Here is a 23,843-nt window from a genome sequence, read left to right as displayed (position 1 = left end):
TTGCCTGCTATAGGTGCACCTGAGCGAAGAGCATTTTGAGTTGTTGAAAGGTCCCTGCTGCCTGGTTTCCTCACTTTTCCCTCTTTTATATCAGTCTGGTGGCTTGTGATTTCCCGTGGTCCTTAGGAGAGGTGTTGAGCAGGGAGAACTGGAAATGGACTGCCTGCCCTGATCAAATTCCAGTCTTTGTTACTGACATTGAGAATACAGTATTCGTCTTGGTTAGCTTTGGTTTCCCCCGCTCTTAAGTAGAGGCAGTGACTAATGTTTTTTGAGTGCTCTTTCCTGCCAGCATCTGTGTTAAATGTTTAACTCACAAATACAACCTTATTTAATCTACCTAACCACCTGGAGGGTTATTACAGTATTATCCTCATTTTTACAGATCTAAAAAAGGCTCTGAGAGTTTAAGTAAGTTGTCCAACTCGTTCAGCTAATAAATGACGATGCCCCGGCCCCCATACTGGGGATTGAATCCAGGACCATTGCACTGAGCTGCATTCCCAGCCCTTTTAAAATTTGGAGACAGAGTCTTGCTAGTCACTAAATTTCCCAGATTGGTCTCAAACTTGTGATCCTTATGCCGCAGGCTCCCAGAATGCTATGATTACAGGTGTGTGCTTACCATGCCCAGCTTAAGCGATGCTTATCAAATCCTTATTGTTAGTGCTTTGTCTGGTGCACATAAATGTATACATACCACTGGCCCCATCCTCATGAACTCAGCAGTCTTCCACAGTGCCGCAGTGGTTCCCTTGCTTTGGACCCATGGTGAAGCTCCTGTGGCAGGAGCGTGCTCACTTCGTATCCAGAAAGAGGAAGGGGCTGGGGTCCTACTATCTCACTACACCATGACCCGAAGACCTCCCACCAGGTCCCACCTCCAAAAGGCTCCCTGTCATCTCCCAGAAGTGCCAAGGCGGGGACCAAGCCTCTAACTCATGGGCCTTCGGGTTCCATGTCAGACTCTGGCATGGGTTTAAGAGGGAAGAAGATGGTACAGGATAAGGAAGAGGGTAGTTTTCCTCTGATCAAGAAAGTCCTTGATCAGAAATCCTAGACCCACCCCAGTCATCTTTTTTCCTATCCCATTGGCTCAGTTTGCCCATCTGTAGAAAAGGTGTGAAGCAGAGTCTTCTTCCAGAGCTGAGAGAGGGAGGAAGCAGACAGGAGAGGGGCAATATTAGAATCAGTATTTTAGACAAGGCAGTAATAGGAGGAAACCACTTCAGCTAAATTCCATACGGCTAGGTTCCTGGCTGTCCACACTATGGCTAAAATACTGGACAAATGGTTTGTGATACAGTTTTCCAGGCTTGACAAGCTTTTGTTGGTTTATTTGGGTGTTTCGTTTATCTGTCTGACTTTGCCATGAAGACTTGGCGATTACTAGCCCATTCATTTCTCCCATACTGGGGACTTAAAGAATGGTTATTGCCAAAAGATCAGTTTGGCCAGGACTGTCATGGGAAGGATAGCATAGGTGCAGGCATTTGGGAATCAATTCAGTCAGCCAATAAATCCTGCTCACAGGCCAGATTCACAGGGGTAGAGCATCTACTGTTGTAGATGCTGTAGTAAGCCAGCTTTCCAATGGGCAAGTGGACATGACAAACACACCGTAGAGCCAGGCTCAAGTTGGGAGGTGGGGTGGGCCAAAAATTGCAGGCAGGGTAGCCAGAGAGGGCTGGAGTCCAAGTCAAGAAGCCAAGACTTGGCCTTAGAGCCTAGTGCTCACTTAGAGATGCACAAACAGAGGTCCAGAGAAGGAGGGTGACTTATCAAATCACTAGCAAGTTAGTGACAAAAATCGGGGGCAGAATGCAGATTCTCTGGCTCCTTACTAGGGTGGTCTTACCCTGATGCTGTTGCACAACCTTCCCACAAACAAAGGGTCAGCAGAGCTGGTGCCACAGTACAAAACTTGAGGACCCATGGGCTGGCCTGGGGGAGCAGCGTGTTGCAGGAGCTTGGATATTGGAGGCTTATGGAGTCTGTGTCTCCTCTCCCTTCCCAGGTACACCAAACCACTCACCTTTGCTGACTGCATTAGTGATGAGTTGCCGCTAGGATGGGAAGAAGCCTATGACCCACAGGTTGGAGATTACTTCATAGACCACAACACCAGTAAGTTGCTGGGACTCCTCGCTTTCCTGTGCTCTTCTGCATCCCACAACCTCCCTGTGTCCTCCGTCCCAAGTCTGGAAGAGCCATCAGCAGAGATTCTTGAAGCCAGACTGTTTTGTTTTTCATAAATGCAGAGATGTCACTGTAGATATAGATAGATAATGTATTCTCATGTAAACATAACAGTTTAGAAGAGTTTTTAATAGAACCTAAAAATCCTCCTGTTGCAGTCCATTCTCCCAGTTTTATAGAGGCAATATTGCTAACAATTTCTTGTATCATTTCAGAGATTTCCCAGTCATGTGTGTGTGTGGTTTTGTGTGTGCATTCTTATAAATTTATGTTCATATAGATTTTCCCCCCCATAAAAAAATTGATGTGCCATTGTCGTTGTCAGACCATATTGAAAGAGTCAGAGCTTTCCAGACCCAGGAGCGCATATGCACACAGACCATGATACACTGGTGTGAGTGTGTGTGTCTCTGGCCTGTCACACCAGTCAGGCCACTCTCCTGTCTGAGATCCCAGCAGTCTGATCAAGTGTAGAGATTCCTGGTAGCCCTTTTGGTGGAATTGTGGAAGAGGAATTAGTTAAGAAAGGGAGAAGCATATTGTCTGAGACAGGAACCCAGGGTGCAGTTCCCAGGTGTGGAGAGTTGATACTCTTTGGACTTAATCTATGGTGCACCCTCTAGCTAAGACCACGCTGTCTGTAAGCTGCCCCATTTATCTATGTTGCACAGAAGAAAAGGATTTCCTGTCTTACTTTCTGTATTCTAGATTGGGAGGATTCCATTTACCTTTCGGGTAAGAGGAGAATGGAATGAGGTGGGAAGTGCCTGGCAAAGTCTGAAGGCCGAGAACAGGGCACTAAGTTCTGATTTCCTGTTTACTGAGTGGTAGGCACTTAGTAGGCACTTGATAGGCACTATGTCATTTCGCCCTCCCACCTACCCTGTGCAGTATTATGATGATTGTCCTCATCTTATAAGTGGGATTTACAGGTGGCAACTGACTGCTGTAGACTCAGAGCTAAAACAGGGCTGAGCTAGGATTTGAACTGGTGCTGGAGAGTGGAGTTGTGCTTCTTTCCCAACTCCGTCTTCTGGGTTTTGTTTACCTATTATTGTAAGTTCTTCTACAGTAGGGCTGTGGCTCATTCATCTCTTTAGTTCCAGGCTGTTACTTGGTAAGGCACATAGTAGGCGTACACTTAACCGTTACTAAATAGAAAAGAGCTGCATGTATGAATACACGAGTAAGTGGATGGGTGAGCAGACTGTTGTTGGCACCAAAGTGTAGAAGAGTTTCTGAAAGACAGCTAATGGCATTAATTGCATTGTTGGGGGTAGCAGAGGTTTTTATTAGCACTCATGATTGCATACTGGGTAATGAGAAGTAAATATGCCTAATTGAGTGTGTTTGGGGAATGAGGTTAATGCTTGGAGGGCTGTATGGGATGCTGGGTTAAACATTGATGTACAGGCACCCTAATCAGTCCTTTCCTGGTTCTAATTGCTGAGAGCATCCCCCTCATTAAAATCTCATGGCAGGAGTGGGATTTTAAGGTGATTCTGAGAGTTACTGAGGAAATAGAAGGAAGGAGTAGCAGGCTATAGCAGTTTATTGTCCAAGGGAGATGGCTGTGTGTAGAAGGTGGGTGATTAAATGGGACAGCAACAGGAAGATTTCTGTGTGGTAGTTTTACCAGCTGTCAGGCTCCTGGTTTCCCTTTGGTTTGAAGGTGGGGTCATGTGATGGATGGTGTGAACTCTGTAGATAGATCTATTGATACAGCATGAGTATGACCACTGGGGCCCAAGCATTCAGAGCCATGGACTTGGGCCAATCTTGTGTGTAAGTGTTACTCATGGACTGAAATTCTTCTTAAGAACTATAGACCCAAGGCAATCAAATAATAGCTTGCTCATAAATTCGCCATCCAACTTTCACTTATTCAACAAATATTTATTCACTACCTGTTCTGAAAGCTCGGGATACACAGAGGGCAAAATGGCAAAGCTCCTCCCAGAGATTTCAGTTTGGCAAGAGAGATAGAAAATGAACTAAATAAGTAGATTATGTCGTGTGTTAGAAAATGTTCAATGCCCCTGGGGAAAAGAGCAGAATGTGGGGCCGTGGTGTGCTGGGCAGATGAAGGAAGCGTGGTGGTAGTGGCAATATGTAATCTGTTCCTCAGTGGAGAAAGCCTTATTGAGACAATGAAATTTGAGCTTAGAGTTGATGGAGATGAAGAAGCATTTCAAGATGAGAGGATGCATAGAACTAGAGCTGTAAGGTGTGATCACGTGTAGCTTGTTCCAGGTAGAGCAAGAAGGTGAGTGTGCATGTGGCACACTGCGTGGGGAAGATCACTGAGGGACATCCTCAGATGGGAACAGGGTGTAGCTCAGGTGACAGTCTGCCTTAAGGGCGGGCACTTTTACTCTGTGCAAGATGGCAGCCGTTGCAGAATTGTAAGCAGATGCATGACTTGATCTGACTTATGTCTTAAAAGGGTCAGTCTGGCTGCTGTGCTGAGAATAGACCTTACTAAGGCAAGGGCTCAAGCAGGAAGACCTGTGAAAGGCAGTTGTAATGGTCCAGCAGCCCCAAGCCAGGCTCTAGTGGTGGAGGTGACAAGAGTGCTGGAAGATGCTGGATGTATTTTCGAGATAGAGAGCCAGCAGGATTTCATGGTAGATTGCATGTGAGGTGGGAACAAAAAAATGAAAGAAGGACCCTTTTTGGGCCTGAGTTACTGGAGGGATGGAAGTGACTTCCACTGAATGGAGAAAACTCCAGAGGAGTGGGTTTAGAAAGGAAAAACAGGGTTTATTTGGACATGTTAAGCCTTCGGTACTTGCTACACATCTGAGAGATGCTGTTTCATTTAGGACCCTGGAGTTTGGAAGAGATGTGAGCTGAAGATATGTATTTGGGAGATATTAGCATACAGTGTAGATATTATTTAATGACATGAAATTGAATGAGAGTCCCCAAAAGAATAAAGACGGGGGGCAGAGGGGACCAAGGGTTGAACTGTTCAGTTCTCAGAGATTGAAAGAAGAGAAAAATTAGTGATGATTCAGGAAAAAGAGTGATGAGAAGCCTGGGAGGAAAACCAGAGTAAAGCCTTGCGAAGACAGCATATCGAGGAGACAGCCGTCAGCGGTGGACGGTGAAGTACAAGAGGATCAAGAATGGACCAGGAGATTTAGCAACCTGGGTGCTGCTAGTGACCTTGGCTCTGAATGGCAGCTTTAGACATGGACTAGGGGCAAAAGTCTGAAAGAAGAATCAGAGGAGGGATTGCAAGCAAAAATACAGACAAGTCTTTCCAAAACGCAGCCCATTTTCCTTCAGTATCCCCACCACTGACTATGTGCTGTGTGGTTTTAGTCAGTGCTATGTTATGGATTCTGCTCTTTCTCCTCATGCTACATCATGATTATTGGAGGGATGTTGCATAGTCTTCATATTAATCATGTTTAACTCATGGAGACATTTTATGTAGGTTGTAGGACCTTATATCTTCATGTATGCTGTATGAATACATCTGAACACATAAAACTTAAGTGCTGCATGCCCGTTGCTAGCCTTTTGGGAGTTTCCCCCATTTACTTAGGATTATGACTAGAGAAAGACTCTTTATATGTCCTTGTTTTTCTTTGGGATGATTTTCTACAGATGCATTTCTTTTTTTTTTTTTTTTTTTGGCACCGGGGATCGAATTCGGGACCTTGTGCTTGCAAGGCAGGTGCTGGAACCACTGGGCTAAATTCCCGGCCCCTACAGATGCATTTCTAAGTACAGTCAGCCTTCCATATCCATGGGTTCTAAAACTGTGGAGTAAAAATATCTGGAAAAAAATTGCATCTGTACTGAACATGTACATGCTATTTTCCTTGTCATTATTTCTTAAACTCTATAACTATTTGCATAACATTTACATTTACTAGGCATTATAAGTAGTCTAGAAATGATTTGAAGTATAAGGGAAAATGTTCATAGGTTCTATGGGATATAAATCCCCACACATACTTTTTTTTTTTTTTAATGCTAAGTGTGGAATGTAGAGCTCCACACCTGTCAGGCAGGCACTTTACCACTGAGGTACATCCATATACCCTAGTACAACTCCGTTTTATATAAGAGATTTGAGCACTCACATAGTTTGGTATCCCCAGGGATCCTGGAACTCATCCTGACTATAGAAGATTATTAAAGGTTGTATATATTTGGGGTGGAGTTGGCACCTATTCCTGGATTGATGAGTATTCTCAAAGTTTGGGTCAGAGTTTGCCACAAAGCATAAGGGTACTGTTTTCCTCTTATTTTCATCAGAATGAGGCTATTTTCACTTCTTTTTGATTGTTTTATAAATTTATCATATGTTTAGCATGTTACTTCATTGTTTTAAATTTGCATTTCTTTGCACGGTAACAAATGTTGATGTTCTCCAAATGTCCAGTTGTTTTTTTCTTTCTTTTTTTTTGGTACCTAGGATCGAACTCAGGTCCTTGTGCTTGTGAGGCAGGAGGCAGAACCACTGAGCTAAATCCTTGGCCCATTTGTCCAGCTGTTTTTTTTTCTTTGGTACCAGGGATCAAACTCAGGTCCTTGTGCTTGCAAGGCAGGTGGTGGAACCACTGAGCTAAATCCCTGGCCCAACATTTTAGGGTCTCCCCATACCTTTTTTTTTTGGTACCAGGGACCACTGAGCTAAATCCCCGGCCCCTGTCCAGCTGTTTTAAGACAGTTGCCTTTGTCATTGCTGCAGCTTTTGGAAAGTACAGTGTTGTCTGCCTGTGGGTGCGTTTGTGTTTGTGTGGAAAGCAGATGTGCGGCGTGTGTAGGAAGGAGGGAGCTGCGTAGAGCTCCTGAGAGTGGGGCCCCATGTGGCGCGTGGAGAACGAGCTGTGGAATGTGTGTGGGTACAGCCTTGGAGCCTGGGACGAGATACCCGGGCGCGGTCATGCACTAAATCAGCTGAATGTTTGTTGCCAGTGGCTGCCTTTTGGGGAGAGAAGGAGAAAGGCATGGGGATATGATGTTTAAGGAAGTAAACTTTGTCGTATGCTGAATTGTTAAATCGTGTCCATGTATAATTTGAACAGAAATAAGAACAAAAAATAGCCAGCTAAGTTTACCTCCAAGAGCCTGCCCAGGTCTAAAGTTACCTATTTTGGTGAGATAAACTTGAGAAGGATAAGAGTACCAGCAGAAGAGCTGGACTATGACCAACTCAGAAGTAACAGCATCTAACACAGCTCTTTTGAGCCAATGAAGGAGTGTTTAAAAAGCTGACTGCCCCTAAAAGATAGTTCTTTCAGGGCTGGGGATTTAGCTCAGTGGTTTCGCCACCTGCTGCGCAAGCCCTAGGACCTGAGTTCGATCCCCTGTATCGTACCAAAAAAAAAAAAAAAAAAAAATCGTTCTTTCAGCAGTGGCTGGTACAACTGGTATCCACATGGAAAAAGAAAATAGCACCCCTCTACTTCTACCCCTGCCTCACGCCATATGGGAACATAAACACTAAATGGACTAAGACCTTTTAGGTCTAAGACCTAAACTTAAATGCAAAAACTATAAAACATACAGAAAAAAACAGAAGGGAAAATCTGTAAGATTTTAGGGTAAGTAAAGTTTTGTTTTTGTTTTTTGTTTTTTGTCTTTAGGCAAGTCACAAGAGTACTAACCATACAAGAAAAATTGATAAATTAGGCTTCATCAAATTACAAACTAGTTTTCAAAGGCTGCCTTTGAGAAACTGAAAAAGGAAGCCATTGATAAGGAAAAAATATTTGCAATACATGTATCTGACAAAGGACTCATATTCAGAATATAAAAAGAACCCTTATAATTTGATAGTGAGAGCCAAACAACCCTATAAAAATAGGGGCCAAAGATTTAAACAGACATTTCATGAAACAAAGAGAGATAAATGGCTAATAGACACATTAAAATGCCCTTTATAGCATTGGGTATCAGGGAAATGCAAATTAAAATTACAATGTACCATTTATACACCCTACCATAACGCTAAATTAAAAAAAAATTGACAGTGCTATTAGCAAGGATGTAGGAATTAGAATTCCTCTACATTCTCACTGATAGTGAAAATGTAAAATGATGCAACCATTTTGTTTTGTTTTGTGTTTTTGGTACCAGGGATCGAACTTGGAACCTCATGCTTTCGAGGCAGGCGGTGGAACCACTGAGCTAAATCCCCGGCCCTGTGCAACCATTTTGGAAAAGAGTTTGTTAGTATTTTATAAAATTCCACATATATCTACCACATAAACCAGCAACTCCACCCCTGGGTATTTTTGCCCAAGAAAAATGAGAACATCTGCACAAAGACTTAAACACACATGTTCATGACAACATTGTTCACAATAATCCAACATGAGAAGCAATCGAAAAGGTTATGAGAAAGTGAAGTGCTATATATTCATGCAATGGAATATTATTCAATGATATGACAACATGAATGAGTCTCAAAAACCTTATGCTCAGTGAGAAAAGCAAGATCCAAAGAATGTCTGCTGTATGATTACATATATCCAGTAGGCAGGCCTGGGAGGAAAGGGAGGGCTGGCAGGTCATGACTAGGAAAGAGCAGAAGGGAGCACTGGATAAGGGGAATATTCTACAAATATCTGAAGGGGTGGTTTATAGTGTGTGCATCTTGTCAGACTGTACACCTTACTTGCCTTTCTTTGTACTTAAACTCTGCCTAATGAAGCTGATTTCAGCAGCATATGTTGCCTGCTTCACTCTGCAGGCCAATTTAAAGGAAATGGTATGTGGGTGTTGTGTTTGTCTATGTAACCATGAACAGTAGTACCTTGGTTCACAAACTTGATTCTATGATTTTGCTCGAAACCCAAGTAGGGTGAGAACCGAATCAAGTTCACAGGTTAGGTGCAGTGTTGAATTTGGGTTGGTTCTTCCAGTTTGGTTTGCGACCAGAACCGTGGAGAGAATTGAGTTCATGAACCGAGGTGCCGCTGTATTTATATTGATTTATACTACAGAAGCAAGCATGGACCACCACAAGATGGTAGTGAAGCCACCTGGCTTGCCTAGGCCTCTAGTTAAGGCCCTCAGATAACTTTATTTTCCAGGAGCAAGACTCAGGTCTGAGGCCTGAAGGAAAGTGGCCCTCGCAGAGTGAATCTAGAGGGCCCAGAAGAGGATCCTTTTTGGAGGCGGGTACTGGGGGTTGAACCCAGGGCCAGGCTCTAAGCTACATCTTCGGCCCTTTTTATTTTTTATTTTGAAACATGGTCTCACTAAGTTGCTCAGGCTGGCCTCAAACTTGTGATCATCCTGCCTCAGCCTCCCAAGTAGCTGGAGTTACAGGTGTGAACCACCGTGTCTGGCTCTGAGTTCAGCATCTTACCTGCCACCGCAGCTCACCAGCCTCAGTGGCCACACAGCCCCTTTGTGTTCCATCTCTTAGATGCTGGCTGTTACTTTCAGTGGCAACCTTTTGGTGGAAATTATTGGGAGAGCTTTGTAAATGACCATTGCCTTGTTCCCGTTCCCAGAGGCTGAGATTTAATTGGTTTGGGAGCGTGGCCTGGGCATCAGCATTTAAAACATTTCCCTGGTTGATTCTAATGTTCAGCCAGGGGTTCTCAGCTACACCTGCCTGTCACAATGGCCTGGAAAATATGTATGTGTGTGTGTGTGCGCGTGTGGCTGAGGTTGGGACCCAGGATTTTATGTAAGTACTCTGCCACTCAGCTACACACCTTGTCCTGAAGAAACTTTTTTTGTTTTTATCTTTTTTTGTTGTTTTTTTGAGACACGGTCTTGCTATGCAGCCCATGCTAGCCTTGAACTCACTTTTCCAGAGCCTGGGCCTGGAAAAACTTTATAAAGTCAACATTTGTGTTGACTCCTGGGAATTCTAACTAGTGTTCTGGGAAAGGGCTCAGGCCTGTTTTTGTTTTGGGAAACTACTCAGCTAATTCTAAAGTTCAGCAAAGACCCAAAGTAGGGCCAGGGAGTTAGCTCAGTGGTGTCACAGCCTGCTGTGCAAGTACAAAGACCGGAGTTCAATCCCCGGTACCAAAAAAAAAAAAAAAGAAAAGAAAAGAAAAGAAAAAATAAACCAAAAAAGACCCAAAGTCACTGGCTCTGAGGCACAGGCTCAAGCAATTTTGCCAAGAATCTGCAGGGAAAGGCACTCTCATAGGCTGTTTTTGAGAACAGAAATTGGCAGAACCAGATTAGAAGGTAATCTGTTAAAATTTAAAACATGGAGCCATTGGTGGTGGTACACACCTATAATCCCAGCACTTGGAAGGCTGAGGCAGGAGGATCACTGAGTTCGAAGCCAGTGTGGGCTAGCCTGAACTACATAGTGAGACCCTGTCTCCAAAAAAGCAATAAAGAAAGGAAGGAAGGAAAAGAAAGGGAAAGGTTGGGGGAGGTAGGGAAGGGGAAGAGGGGTGGGGAGGGGAGAGGAGGAGAGGAGAAAAGAAAAAAGTACCCTCTAACCCAATAGATTTTCTTCTAAGAAATCTGCCCTGCCTAAATCGATGCACCTTGAGGCCATGATGTTGCACCTGAGTGGGCCAATAGTAGTCCAACTGCTTGTGTGCAAGGAGAAAGAATCGCCAAGCATGCACCTTAGTCAGTTTATTGAAGATTTCGGGGCAGCCGCAGGAACAGGTGGAAGGGCAAAAGGGGCGGGGGCGGCAAAGGAACAAAGGGACTAGGGCGTGCCGGGAAGAAAAGGGCTCTGTCTAACTCAGGCTTCCCGGATTTACAGGTCAGGCGCCTCCCACCTCTCACTGCAAGCACCTGCCATCTCCGGCGAGCTCGAGCTCCCGCTTAAGCCCCAAGGAAAGGGGGTCACTGCGCCCCTGTTTCTAACTGCACTAATAGCGTTAAGTGAGATGCATCAGGCACAGGAGCTTAAATACCGCACGGTTTCTCTTACATGATAAACACAAAGTATCAGTAATTTAAACAGGAAATAAAGATAGACTGTAGGAAACCGGAAGATAGATCTTTTCCAAATGGGAAGAGGTAGGGGATCTAGAGACCAAGGAGAGGGCAGGGAAGGGGAATAAAGAATTGAGATGTTTTATGTACATGTACACATGAATGTGATCCTTATGTACTGCCAACGTGTACTAATAAAAAATTTAAAAATCTAAAAGAAAATCCGTCCTACAGAATTAGTAGCACAAATACATAGAAATGCATATTTAAGAATGCCACTGCAACCTCAATTGTGGTAATGAAATAAATGAAAGCAATCCAGAAGTTTTCCAACAGAGTTCTGGTTAAAAAACCCTCATGCCATGCCATGGAATACTACGAAGCTCTTTAAAAGATTATGCACATGCCAGCTATGGTGCTGCACACCTGTAATCCCAGCACTTGGGATGCTGAGCTCAGAGAATCACTGAGTTCAAGGCCAGCCTGAGCTACACAGTGAGTTCGAGGCCAGTCTGAACTCACCAGTGAGCCAAAAAACCAAAAACAAAAAATTAATGCACATATAAAGAAAGGTGACAGTATATAACATTTGGAGGTATAAGCAAATTCCAGGCCACTATTGAACTAAATATAACTTCATATTATTTATTTATTCATGTAAAAATAACTGATAAAAAGGGCCGGGGATTAAGCTCAGTGGATCCGCCGCCTGCCTCACAAGCGCAAGGACCTGAGTTCGATCCCCAGTACCAAAAAAAAAAAACCCCAAAAACAACAAAAAAAATAACTGATACATAAACTGATTTTTATTTATTGAAAGGGCAATATGTTTTAGTGTGTGAGACTCCTAATAACAGTACCTTCTGGGGAGTAGGAATGGAAAGATGGAAACTCTCACTTCTTATTTTATAAATTGGTAATGGTAGAATCATGGGATTTTTCACTGAAAATTTTATATGGATATTTAAAATATATATATATGCTTATATCTGTATGTGTATGCACGTACGTGTGTATGTATGTGTTTATGTATGTGTGTATATATGTTTCTTTTTGTGGTCTTGAGGGTCAAACCCAGAACCATGTGTGTACTAGGCAAACACCACCCTTGGGCCACACCCACAGACATAAGGTTTGTAATTTTTAGATTTTGGTTTTGATCTTTGGGGATGTAGCTCAGTTTTTACATTTGAGGGTGTGGTAGATTGCTTGCCTACACACACAGTGCCCTGGGTTTGATCCCCAGTCCCCCTACACACACACACACACACACACACACACACACACACATACACATACACACTTACTTTAGAAACCATCTCTAAGCTGGTTATAGTGGTGCACACCTGTAAGCCCCACAGTGTAGGAGAGGCTGAGGCAGGAGGATTGCAAGCTTGAGCCTGAACAGCTTAAGGAGAGCGTGTCTCAGAAGAAAAAAACAAAAAAAACAGGGCTGAAGATGTAGCTCAGTGTGAAAGGCCTGGGTTCAATCCCCAGTACTGGATGAAAATCTCTAGCTTTGCCTGGACAGGGTGGACCTGAGCAGTGCAGTCTGCCAGCTAGAGGGGTAGTGCTGGTGCCCACGAGGACACACATGTCCGAACCCCAGGGGCCCCACACCTGCTGCTGGGAGATGGGCCCCAAGCCTCTGCCCGAAGCCCAGCTTCCTGCCTTCCACCCTCCCCGCCCCCTCTCTTTTTCTCAGTCTTGTAATTGTTCCTCCCTCTTGCTAGTTGAAGGGATATAAAGCTTCCCTCATGGGAAGCAATTTTGTGGTCCCTCTCAGCAATCTTTAGACCTTCTTCTTTTTTTTTTTTTCTTTTCTGAGAAGGAGGAGAAGGATCTTCAAGAATTGCCATTCTGACTGTTCCGAAATTGGGCCTAGATAGTGGCTTAGGTTTTGCTTGCCCCCGAATGAAAGTAAAACTCTGAACACCAATAATTTGGTCTCCTGGCACAGTGGTGCAGGGCCCATGACTGCCCTCGGTAGGTACAGAAGTAGATTTAGAGAGGTTCTGCAGCCTGCCCCGCGTCACACGGCAATCGGCAAGGATGAGAACTCCGGCCTCTGCTCCAGGTCTTTCTCCTTCTCCCTGGAGATGCTCACTGGACATGTGTAGGAGGAATGAGGGCTGCAGGAGGCACAGACTTCACTGTTCCAGAGCCAGGCACATGCCATGCATGAATGAAGCAGATCAGGTTTTGCTCGATGTGGCAAATTGTGGATGCAAGGTAGCCAGATCTTCTGAATGATCAAGAGAAGCCATAAAGCAGGATGTTGGTGAATATGGCTGCCTATTTTTATTCACTAGTAGCCCATTCAAAATTAATAAAATTCTTTGAGGTAAGCAAAAAACAAAAAAGATCTTTCTACAGACTGGAAAAAGCAAATAGCCATGATTGTACAGCTCTGCTTTGTCGTCAACCTCTCCTGCCCTACCTTACAGTTAGGAGGTGACTTAGCACAGCTCACACGCCCTGACTTTTAGACATTGCTTTGTCACTTTCATGTTTGCTCAGCTGTATTTTTAAAGGTCTTTTTTCCCCTCCAGCCAGGGATTTAGCTCAGTGATGTTGCGCCTGTCTCGAAAGCACAAGGTCCTGAGTTCGATCCCTGGTAGGGGGCGGGGGTGTGTGTGTTTTTCCCCTCCAGATTATAACTGTATGTGTTTATTGTGCACATAATTTGTAAAAATAAAAAAGCATGAAGAAAAGTATCTTAGCACTCCATTGACTGATATTTTACCATTTCATATTATTTTTGAAGATATTTATTTGATAAATACAAAAGTACTTATTCAGATTTGCACCCTGCATTTCTACTCATTTTTTATCCTAAGCACCTTTCTTTCAATTTTGTTAATTTGTGTCCCTTTTGTTGTTGTTAATTTATTTCCAAAGACATTATTTTTAATAATGCCTTGTAGTACATTATGTAAATAAAGCATACTTATTCAAGCAGTTATTTCCTGTGTATCCTTGAACAAGTTACTTAACCTGTGTCTCAGTTTTCTCTCATATAATGGGGAAGAAACAGTCTTCCTTACAAAGTCAGTGTAACGACTGAAGAAGGTAATACATTTGAAATACTTAGAAGAGTGCTTGACATAAACATTAAATACGTACTTGCTATATGTTAGTTTTGTGCAAATGCATCTTTGAATTTTAAAATATTTTTCATAACTACTATAAGGAGGAATTATGAAGAGTATTAACATTTATAAGGCTCCTAATCTGTGTGGTCATAGAACTCTTTAGTAACCCTGTTGTACTTTATACTTCTTAGCAGGGCACAGAGTCCTTACTTGTCCACATTGTCTAAAGCATTACTGCTTTATTCTCCCCCGCCCAAGCTGACCTCAAACTCACAGTGATCCTCCTGCCTCAGCCTCCCGACCTCCCGAGTGCTGGGATTACAAACTTGTGCCACCACACCGGGTTTATATTCCTCTCTTTGCTCTTCCCTCAATAATTGAGAATCTGTGATGCCATTGAGCTTTTTTAAACCTGGTCTTTCTCCTGTCTGTTCTCAAGAGATCGACTTTCACTTAGGAAGTTGATCCTGGTTTACTTTTTGTTTCCCAGCTGATCCAGATGGAGACGCCCTGCCGACTGTAAATGAGTTGCACGCGTTTGCGTTGACTGTGAACTGCTCTGCGCTGTGTTTCTTTCCTGGCAGTGGCTCCCAAGGCCCCGGATGCAGCAGGCGCTAGTGAGACGCTAACTCGGGGTCTCGGTCTTGTTGCAGAAACTACGCAGATCGAGGACCCGCGGGTGCAGTGGCGGCGGGAGCAGGAGCACATGCTCAAGGACTACCTGGTGGTGGCCCAGGAGGCTCTGAGCGCCCAGAAGGAGGTCTACCAGGTGAAGCAGCAGCGCCTGGAGCTCGCGCAGCAGGAGTACCAGCAGCTGCACGCCTTCTGGGAGCACAGGCTGGGCTCCCAGGTCAGCTGTGAGTACTTCCCTCCCACGCGAGCGCCGCGCTGCTGCCTAGCCCCTCCGGTCTGCCCGGTCTCCACCTCCACTCCTTGTCCACACGACCCTCCCCTCTCCGCTCTCTCTGCTCCCACCTGTGCGTTGCAGATGGTTCATTGGCCGTGTGTTGCCTTGTCCTTTCCATTTTCATTTGTGATCATCCCAGAGCGCCAAGCCTCAGTGTCTGGGGAGGTGGGGAGCTGCAGTCTAATGGGAACATCAGTGTGTGAAGAGGGAGCTCTTCAGTGGATGGCCATGACCATGACGTGTACATTCACCACAGGGAGAGTGCGTGCAATGCCATGGAATGGTACACTTCAAAATGGATAAATGGGAAATGTATGTAAAGTGTGTTTTACTGCGTCTTAAAAACAAGCAAATAACCCTCAGTGCCTTTACATTCATCTTTCGATGGCCCACAAAGCTCTTCATGATGAGGCCTCTCCTGGCTTCTCCTGCCTCCTCTCACACCCTTGTCTGTAGGCTCCAGACACACTGAGTTATACACGCACACACACACACACACACACACACTGTGCTCACACACCCACACCGCTCTATTGCCTACCCTGGGCTTTTCAACCTCAGGGCTTTTGCATTTGCTCTTCTCCTTGTCAGAATGCTTTTCTGTTGATCCATTTGCCAAGCAAGCTGCTTCTCCTCCAAGAGATTATCACCTCTGAGAGGCTTGCTTTGACAGCACTCTTAAAATCCCTCTTCCCCAGCGTTAGTCTTGCTCGTGGCTCTCTTAATTTTCTAAACTGCGCGTAGCACAGTACATCTGCTTCCACTAGAATACAGGCTTTGTAGGCCATGGCCTTTACCTTATTATTCGACCTGGGGTCTAAGGAGCATGCAGGCCTGCTAGTGTCCCCCTTGTTCTTCTTTCCCAGTGAGGTGCCGGACTGTGGCCGTAAAGAGCATACTGACTCTCTCCTGTGTGCTGGGACTTCTGTCTTTTGCCACAGTTTTTAACAACCAAAGCTTTGTTGCATTTCTTGAATGCTTGTTACAAGTTACATGGCACTCTGCTGCAGTCTTGAATACACTATTTTAGGTCATCCTCCTAACAATTCTGTGCAATTCAGCTATTAATTCAAGTGCAATAAATATCTCCCTTTAGCAGACAAGGAAGTAAAGTTTAGGATCAGCAGTATGCCCTGGGTCTTCCAGCTGCTGAGAGGCAGTGATGAGCTGCCAACCCATTCCGTCACCACCCCCTACATTTTCACTGTGGGCCAAGCCTTGGGGACCAGCCTTTGAATGTGATGGCGAGGTCCCGTGGTTTGGTTGCGCCACTGGACATACTTCCTGTTTGAAGCCCATGCTTTGGGAAGCTCAGCCTGCTGACAAGATGGGGCAAACCCTGCGGGGTCACTCACTGCCCCATGGCAACTCAGGAAAACTCCCAGAATGTCAGAGACTGTAGAAAGGAACTATGTTGCATTCGTTAGCTATTTTGGGGTCAGAGAATACCCTAAAGCCTGTTGTGACGGTTTTAGTGCTGCATCTGTCCTCATCAGCTTGAGCCACCATAACAGTACCATAGATGAGTTGGCCTGTACCTCACACATTACCTTTCTCACAGTGCTGGAGGCTGGAAATCCGAGCACAAGGTGCTGGCCTGGTTGCTTGGCTCACAGGTGGCAGCCTTCCCACTTTGGTTGGGACTGAGAGACAGACTGCAGGCTCTCTGGTGTCTGCTCTCTGGTCACCAGGACCTCATCATGACAGCTTAGCTGTGTGATCTCATCTAAACCTAATTATCTCCCAGAGCCTCCATCTCCAGGTACCATCACTTTCAGGGTTAAGGCATGAACTTAGGAATTTGGGGGAAGATGCCATTCAGTGCATAATATTATCATTACCTTCATCCTGAAAAGGAATTATTATTGTCCCTGGTGAAACTCAAGTTTGAAAAGGTGAAGTGATCTTCTTTTTTCTCTTTCTCCCTAAAGTTCCATGGTCTGAAAGGTGACAGATGTATATAAAAACACATCTCCCAGAGGTGGGGATTTAGCACAGTGGCACTGCACCTGCCTGGCAAGCACAAGGTCCTGAGTTCAATCCCCAGTACCAGAAAAACAAAACAAAAAAACCACATCTCCCAGCTGGGCCTGGTGGTGCACTCCTGTTATCCCAGCACTCGGGAGGCTGAGGCAGGAGGATCACCAAGAGTTTGAGGCCAGCCTAGGCTACATGGTAACTTCAGGGCCAGCCTGAAGAACTACAAAGTAAGACCCTGTCTAAAAAATAAACAAAACAAAACAAAAAACAAAAAAACCCTACATCTCCCTACTTTTGGGGGGCAGGTCTTTAGATGGTCCCAAAATACTACCCCACAGATTCTTACAAATTTCAGAGGGTAAAGTGTGCATTCCCATTTTAGAGGTGTGGGACCACCATGTTTATCCTCATAGGAGACCAGTTGACCTCTCATGCCATCCGAGAGGTCATCCGATTTGACACAGAAAAATCCCCACCGAGGTGCCCTCACCAAGATGCTTAATCTGAATCTAATTATGAACCCAGCCAGACAAATCCGCAATGTAGAAGAGACTGCAGGATAATTGGCCTGGATTTTTAAAAGCCTGAAGAGGCATACCAACCAAGTGAAATGTTTGCATTTCGAAGTAGAACCCGCACTGGGGGAGAAACAGCCATCGAGACATTCTCAGACGATTGGAGAATGAGTTTCCTGAGGTGTGGTAATGACATTATGGATATGTGGGAGAATGTCTTTGTTTTTAGAAGATGCATGTGGTATCTTGTCTGGAAATTATTCATAAAGATCGGGGTTGGGGAGGGAGAGGAAACAAGTGATATCGAGCTAGATGTGGACGATGCATTGATGGCTTTGCATAGGGTATGGGTTTTCATCTTTTGCCATAGTTTCTAGTCATCATTTGTTGAAGGTTTACTGTGAACCAGGCACCCCACTGAGAGAAAAAATTAGGGTTGGGGGAGGGATGGATGGAACAAATGTGGAAATGTGTCAGAAACTAGTAGATCTAGGGCAACAATTTATCAGTGCTTATTATATTACTTTCAAATTCTGCATGGATATAAAGCTTTCAAAATTAAAAATCAGGAGGGAAAAGGAGTCTGGTCAAGAGTCGTACATAAGAATGAAGCATTCCCTGGAGAAACACTGTCAGGGGAGGTGGGATCACTGGAGCCTGTGGTCAGAGGCCCTGGGCTACGTGTCCCTTCCAGCAGTCCTGCTGACTCTTAGGGGAGTCTCAGATGACTTATGTTTATATAGTACCATCGTCCGACAGGTCCATTTGAGGTTTTCTCAGCCACAGCACTACTGACATTTTAGGCTGGGCAAAGCTTCACTGGATATTATAGGATTCGGGCAGCATTGATGGTCTGAACCCACTAGAGGCCAAGAGCACCTCATTCCAAGTGATGACAAACGGATGCTTCTAGATATCTCCACTTGTCCCCTCAGAGACAAAACTGCCCCCAGACAAAAACTACTATTCTAGAGAAAGCACCCCGCAAGTTTTCCTTAGAACATGTTGATGGCTCGATAAATATTCTCATGGAGACGAGGCGCATCACATGATATTTTGAGTGTGGGTACTAGAACCATACCGCCTAAATTCAAATCTAGGTTACACAGATTATCAGCCAAGCCGCACGGTGCAAATTATGCCACTCCTGGGCCTCAGCTTTCTTTATATATATAAAATTGATCTAAGATGTGTTATGTACAGGTACCAACTCCTCATGATGAATGTAATCATGTACTGCAAATGTGTACTAATACAAATTTTTAAAAATTGATCTAATAATAATATCTTTCATAGGGGTATTCTGGGACTTAAGCTAATAAAGTACCTGGGATAGTATGTATCATATTTTAAGCTCCTAATAAATAACAAAATTCATTGGCATTGTTGGTGACAAAATTTTTTTGTTTGTTTTGAGATAGGTCTCAGTATGTGTTTCAGGCTGGCCTCAAACAGTGATCCTCCTGCCTCAGCCTCCTAAGTGTTGGGATTACAGGCTTACACCACCACACCTGGCTGGTGGCAAAAAATTTTAACAGATCTCTGGCACCAATAAAAATTTAAGCTGAGCATTCTTCATCTGAAAATCTAAAATCCAAAATGCTCCACGATCCACAAATGAGAAATTCCATACCATGAAACTTTATTTCATAGGCGAAGTTATTACAAATTTTATATAAAATTCCTTGTAAACCAGGTGTATAAGGTTTATATGAAACATAAATGAATTTCCCCTTTAGACTTGGGTCCCACCCCCCAAGATACCTCATTCTATATACTGCACATTTTCCAAAATCTGAAAGTCTGAAAGCCAAAAGACTTTCTCATAGCGTGCACTGCAGTTAGGAGTACTTGACCTGTAAGTACATGCCCAGAGGTAGGAAGGAAGTAAAGGTTGCAGTTCTTCGTATGACTTTTAGACATCCCCAAAAGCTACACTGGCCTCAGAGGCTACTGCCATTTAAGTGTTTTTGAAAGATCTTCCATCTGAAGGGACCAGAGTCATTCCAGGCACCTGGGTCTGAGGTCCCCACCAGACAGGAACTGGGGAGTTCCCCAGCCCATGCACCCCAGTTTAATGAGGTGTGACCAAAGCCTCAGCATGACACTTTCTTTGGGTTTTACAAGCCAGGTGTGCCTTCCAACTCAAGCTCTGCAGGTGACATACCGGTGAGGCCACATGCCTCTCCTCCAAACTCAAGACAGCTTGTGAGGACTTTGCCACCTGGATGTAGCTGCAGTGTCTCCTCGTAATAGGTGCCGCCCTGCCCCAAGTTGGAAACTTGTCAGTCCTCTGGTATCATCTCTAGGTCCTCGGGGAAGGAGAAGGGACAACATTTAAGGTGCACCTGTCCTATGCCTGGAGAGCAGTAGGCTAGTGCTCTGCCTGAGCAAGTTACCCCCACCCCACAAAATCCCACAAGATGATATTGTTCTCATTTTACAAAGAAACAGGCAAAGAAGAGCAAGTAAAGTCACAGTAGTATAAAGGGGCGCAGTTAGCCTTTATACCAGGTGTGTCTGACCTTAATTCTCCTTTAATTCACATTGGCCAGTTTAATGCAAAGGTTCTTGGGCCACACTTGGTTCCTCCCAGCCTCAGCAATGTTGAGGACTCAGGACTGTTGCATTCTTTTGCAAACTCACCATGCTCCTTCCTCTCTCTAGGCTTTGATTCCCTATTTGAAAAAGAAATGATTGAAACCACATGATTAAAACCATCAGTTGAACCACCCAGCTGGTAGTACTTGTTCCTGAAACTAAAAAAATACCAGATAAGACATTTTTTGAAAGGACCATATTCACAAGGACAGGAAGAACTGGGGAAAGAAAAAAGAGCAGTAAGTTTTGCAAGCTGCAAAGCAGTTGGACAGAGGGAAACCTGCTTGGGAGGCCTGAGAAAAGAGAAAACAATGGGCTGATAGTTAGGAAAACTAAAAACACTCTGTTCTCCATCCAGCACTGGTAAAAAAAGCCTTGGAGATTGGTGGCAGCAGCTTTCTGGAAGTGGGAGGGAACTGAGAAGGATCTCAGATGAAGAGGACTGGGTGAAAGTTGTTTTTGAGACAGGGCTTCAGATCCCCTCCCTGTATTGGTATAGCCGGCAACTACCCATCTGCAAGCTGGCAAAAGACTACAGGTTTATTTTCTGGTGAGAGTGAAACAGAGCTTCTGGACTAAAAGACACCAGGCAAGTTCAAACTGAACACTGAAAACAGTGATTATGTGAACATAGAGGAGGCTACTGAGAGCTTAGCCCTCATATTCTGTTCAATGCCCAGAATGGTGCCAGGCTATTGGCCTCTAGGCTGAACAGAAGAGTCTAGGAAATCTGACCAGAAAAGATATACCATGACACCGATGTTGAGGATTCCCGGATGAAACAGCCGGCCAAACCATGTACTGTGCGACTCACAGCAAGCTTCACTCCCATCAGCTTGGGATGTCCCTACTCTTGCACATAGGCTGATGGCCAAGGCTGCAGATGTCCCACAGCGGAAGTGATCGACTGACCACACGTTGAAGGGGGCAGAAGCAAGAAGTAGGCATGGAGGAAAAAACCACAGGAGAAGCCACACAGGTGTCAAGAACAGGGAGTTACATTTTAGAACAGAGAGCCTGCCAGTAACAACATGAGACATGGGAAATTAAAATCTGACTTCAGAAATGAAAACTCCTTAGGAAGACTGGATAATTAAAACTGAGGAAATCTTCTCAGAAGCAGAGTACAAATGTAAGAGATTAGACATGAGAGGGGGAAAAAAAGGAGCACTGGTCCAGGAGATCTACTGCCTGAGATTAAAAAGTGTTCCAGATGGAACAGAGGAAATAAATGAAGAACCATCCATGAAATAACTCAGAAAAATTTCTCGGAACCGAGAGAGTTTTTAAATGGAAAGGGTTCACATAGCACCCTGCACAATGGATGAAAATGAACACACCTGGATAGATCATGATGAAACTTCAGACCCTGGGAGCAATTCAACATCCTGAAAGCTTCCGGAGAGAAAAATCAGGTCACACAGAAGTGATCAGGACCCAGAATAGCTTTGGATTTCTCACAGTGATCTGGAAACCTGAAAGACAGTGGTGTAATGCCTTTAAAATGTTAAGAAAAGTCAGCTCTGACCTGGAATCCTATATCCAGCAAAACTACCTAAGTGTTGGGTAAAATAAAGACATTTTGAATTACACAAGCTTTCAAAAGGTTTATTTCCTGGGCTGGGAATTTAGCTCAATGGTGCCACCGCCTGCCTCAAAAGCACAAGGTCCCGAGTTCGATCCCCGGTACCAAAAAAAAAAAAGTTTATTTCCTTCACATTTTCTTTCTCAGGAAGCTGCTAGAAGTGGTGTTTTACCAAAAGGGGAGCAGATTCCAAAGAGGGAGACTCAGAGGATGCTGGAAAACCGTGAAGGAGGAGCTCAGTGCGGTGGCCTGTATTAGCCAGCATTCAGCTCACAGGGAAGCAGAGATGGCATTGGTGGAACACAGGCTGGCCTGGACTCCAAGAGAAAAGAGTTAGATAACCGGAAGAATGTGAGGATGAATTTGTGATGTTTGTAGAAACTAAGCAAATGTGAAAATAGCAATCATTAACTCCAGAGGGGGAATTTTTTTTTTTTTTTAATTGTGCTAGAAAGGAAGAGTAAGCAAAGTCAGCTGGCCGACTCCTCCCTGAACAATGTTTCCAGAGTAAAATGATGCAAACACTGATTGGGAGATTGCTTTCTCCCAAAGATTGTTGTGTCTTTTAGGAGCCAAGTGATGGGCACACAGGGATGGTGTAGAGGCTGGGGAAGGAAAAGAAACTAAGTCCTGTCCTCCAGATGAAGAAGTGAATAAATAATTCCTAAAACTGAAAAATCTAGCAGCAACCATACATACTATGAGTAGATACCTAGGGGCCTGCCTGAAGGGCTTGGGGTGTAGCTCAGTGGTAGAGCACTTGCCTAGCATTGTGAGGCCCTGGGTTTCATCCCCTGTACCAGAAAAAGAAAAACCCCTGAAAACTGGGAACGGCCAGGTGTGGTTGTACACCCTTGCAACCCCAGCACTCAAGAGGCTGAAGCAGGAGGATTACTATAAATTCAGGACCACCCTGAACCACATAAAATGAGAACCTGTCTCCAACAAACAAAAACCTGGAATCATTAAAAATGATTCCCTTTTGAGATATGAATCATAGGAATAAAGGCTGTAGAATGCTCTTTTTAAATAGCAAACATTATAGACATTCTACATTGGGCTGTTAAACTGTGTTCATACATAACTTTGATAGAAACTAAAAGTTATTTAACAAATGAGACAAGACAGTCTTGAAGGTCTTGTTTAAATATAAAGTTCCTTAGGTAGAAAGTAGCAAAGAGAGGCAGAAAGGGGAGGCTGGTGACCATGCCCGGATTGGAGCCTTGATGGTTTGTTTTTGAATTTGAATGTTTCTTTTGAGAAAATTGATTGAGCTGCACTCATAGGGTTTGTGCCTTTTTATGAATGTATTTTTTACTTCAGTAAAAAGCTTACTTACCAAATAAGCCCCAGTCCATATTCCGTTTGAGTAGATTTGGGTGCAGACTGCCCTTCATAGTAATACTCCTCAGCATGAGTATGAGCTCCTGGTGGCTCAGCTGACAGTTTTTCCTTTGTTGGCTTCCCTTCCTTCCAGGATTTCTGGACACGCCTAAGGACGGTGACATTCCTCAGGTCAGCCTTGACGGGACAGAACGGGTCCCTATAGCCACCCTCTCCTGTGCTTGCATGTGTCCGGTCCCTTTTTAGCAGCTCTTCTTCCTAGGCTGCTACCACAGCGCTCTTCGCATTCCCCGAAAGTCTCCTCCCATCCCCAGCAGCACAGCCTAGTGACCAAGGTCCTTGGCAGGATAGGTGCTCATAGAACAGCCCCTCCCTTTGATGACGTTTCTGTCCATCTCCCTGTCTTATTTCCACATTGACAACTTCTCTCCGCATTCACTGTGCTCTTGCTGCCAATCACAGGGTAGCAAACAGTGTGAACCACCTTAAAATGTCGTAGAAGTGTGGCTGTTTGGGAATATGCGTACAGCAATGCCTTCAGCTCTGTATTCAACCAGTTCTCTCCCTAAAACCCCCAAGTCCAGCAAAGACCAGAAGAAACAGCAGACGAAAGTGAAAACCTCAGATCTGGAAATGAAATCTCTCTATACCTTGAGTTGCAGTTCCATGGTCAAAACAGTCTTCAAGGCCCCCTCCACCCTGGTGTGGGCTCTGTTTGTCTC

At 44.5% G+C, this 23,843-nt stretch overlaps 1 protein-coding gene across 9 annotated transcripts in view; it reads left to right on the top strand.

The window, feature by feature from the left end:
* The window catches only part of Wwc1 (WW and C2 domain containing 1), a 170,273-nt gene that overhangs the window by 71,119 nt on the left and 75,311 nt on the right, over nucleotides 1-23,843 (top strand). For 8 of the 9 annotated variants that reach the window (XM_004836413.4, XM_087194505.1, XM_087194500.1 and 5 more), the window contains 2 exons: nucleotides 2,018-2,127; nucleotides 14,843-15,046. In XM_004836413.4, coding sequence (XP_004836470.2) covers nucleotides 2,018-2,127; nucleotides 14,843-15,046 — 314 coding nt within the window. The remainder of the gene's footprint in view (nucleotides 1-2,017; nucleotides 2,128-14,842; nucleotides 15,047-23,843) is intronic. The other variant, XM_087194506.1, reaches the window with a different exon arrangement.

Source organism: Heterocephalus glaber, unplaced genomic scaffold (assembly GCF_053883595.1).
Source record: "Heterocephalus glaber isolate CG9 unplaced genomic scaffold, H.glaber_assembly_v1.0 deba00001606, whole genome shotgun sequence".
In the NCBI taxonomy this organism is placed as follows: domain Eukaryota; kingdom Metazoa; phylum Chordata; class Mammalia; order Rodentia; family Bathyergidae; genus Heterocephalus; species Heterocephalus glaber.
This window is presented reverse-complemented; position numbering and strand designations above follow the sequence as displayed.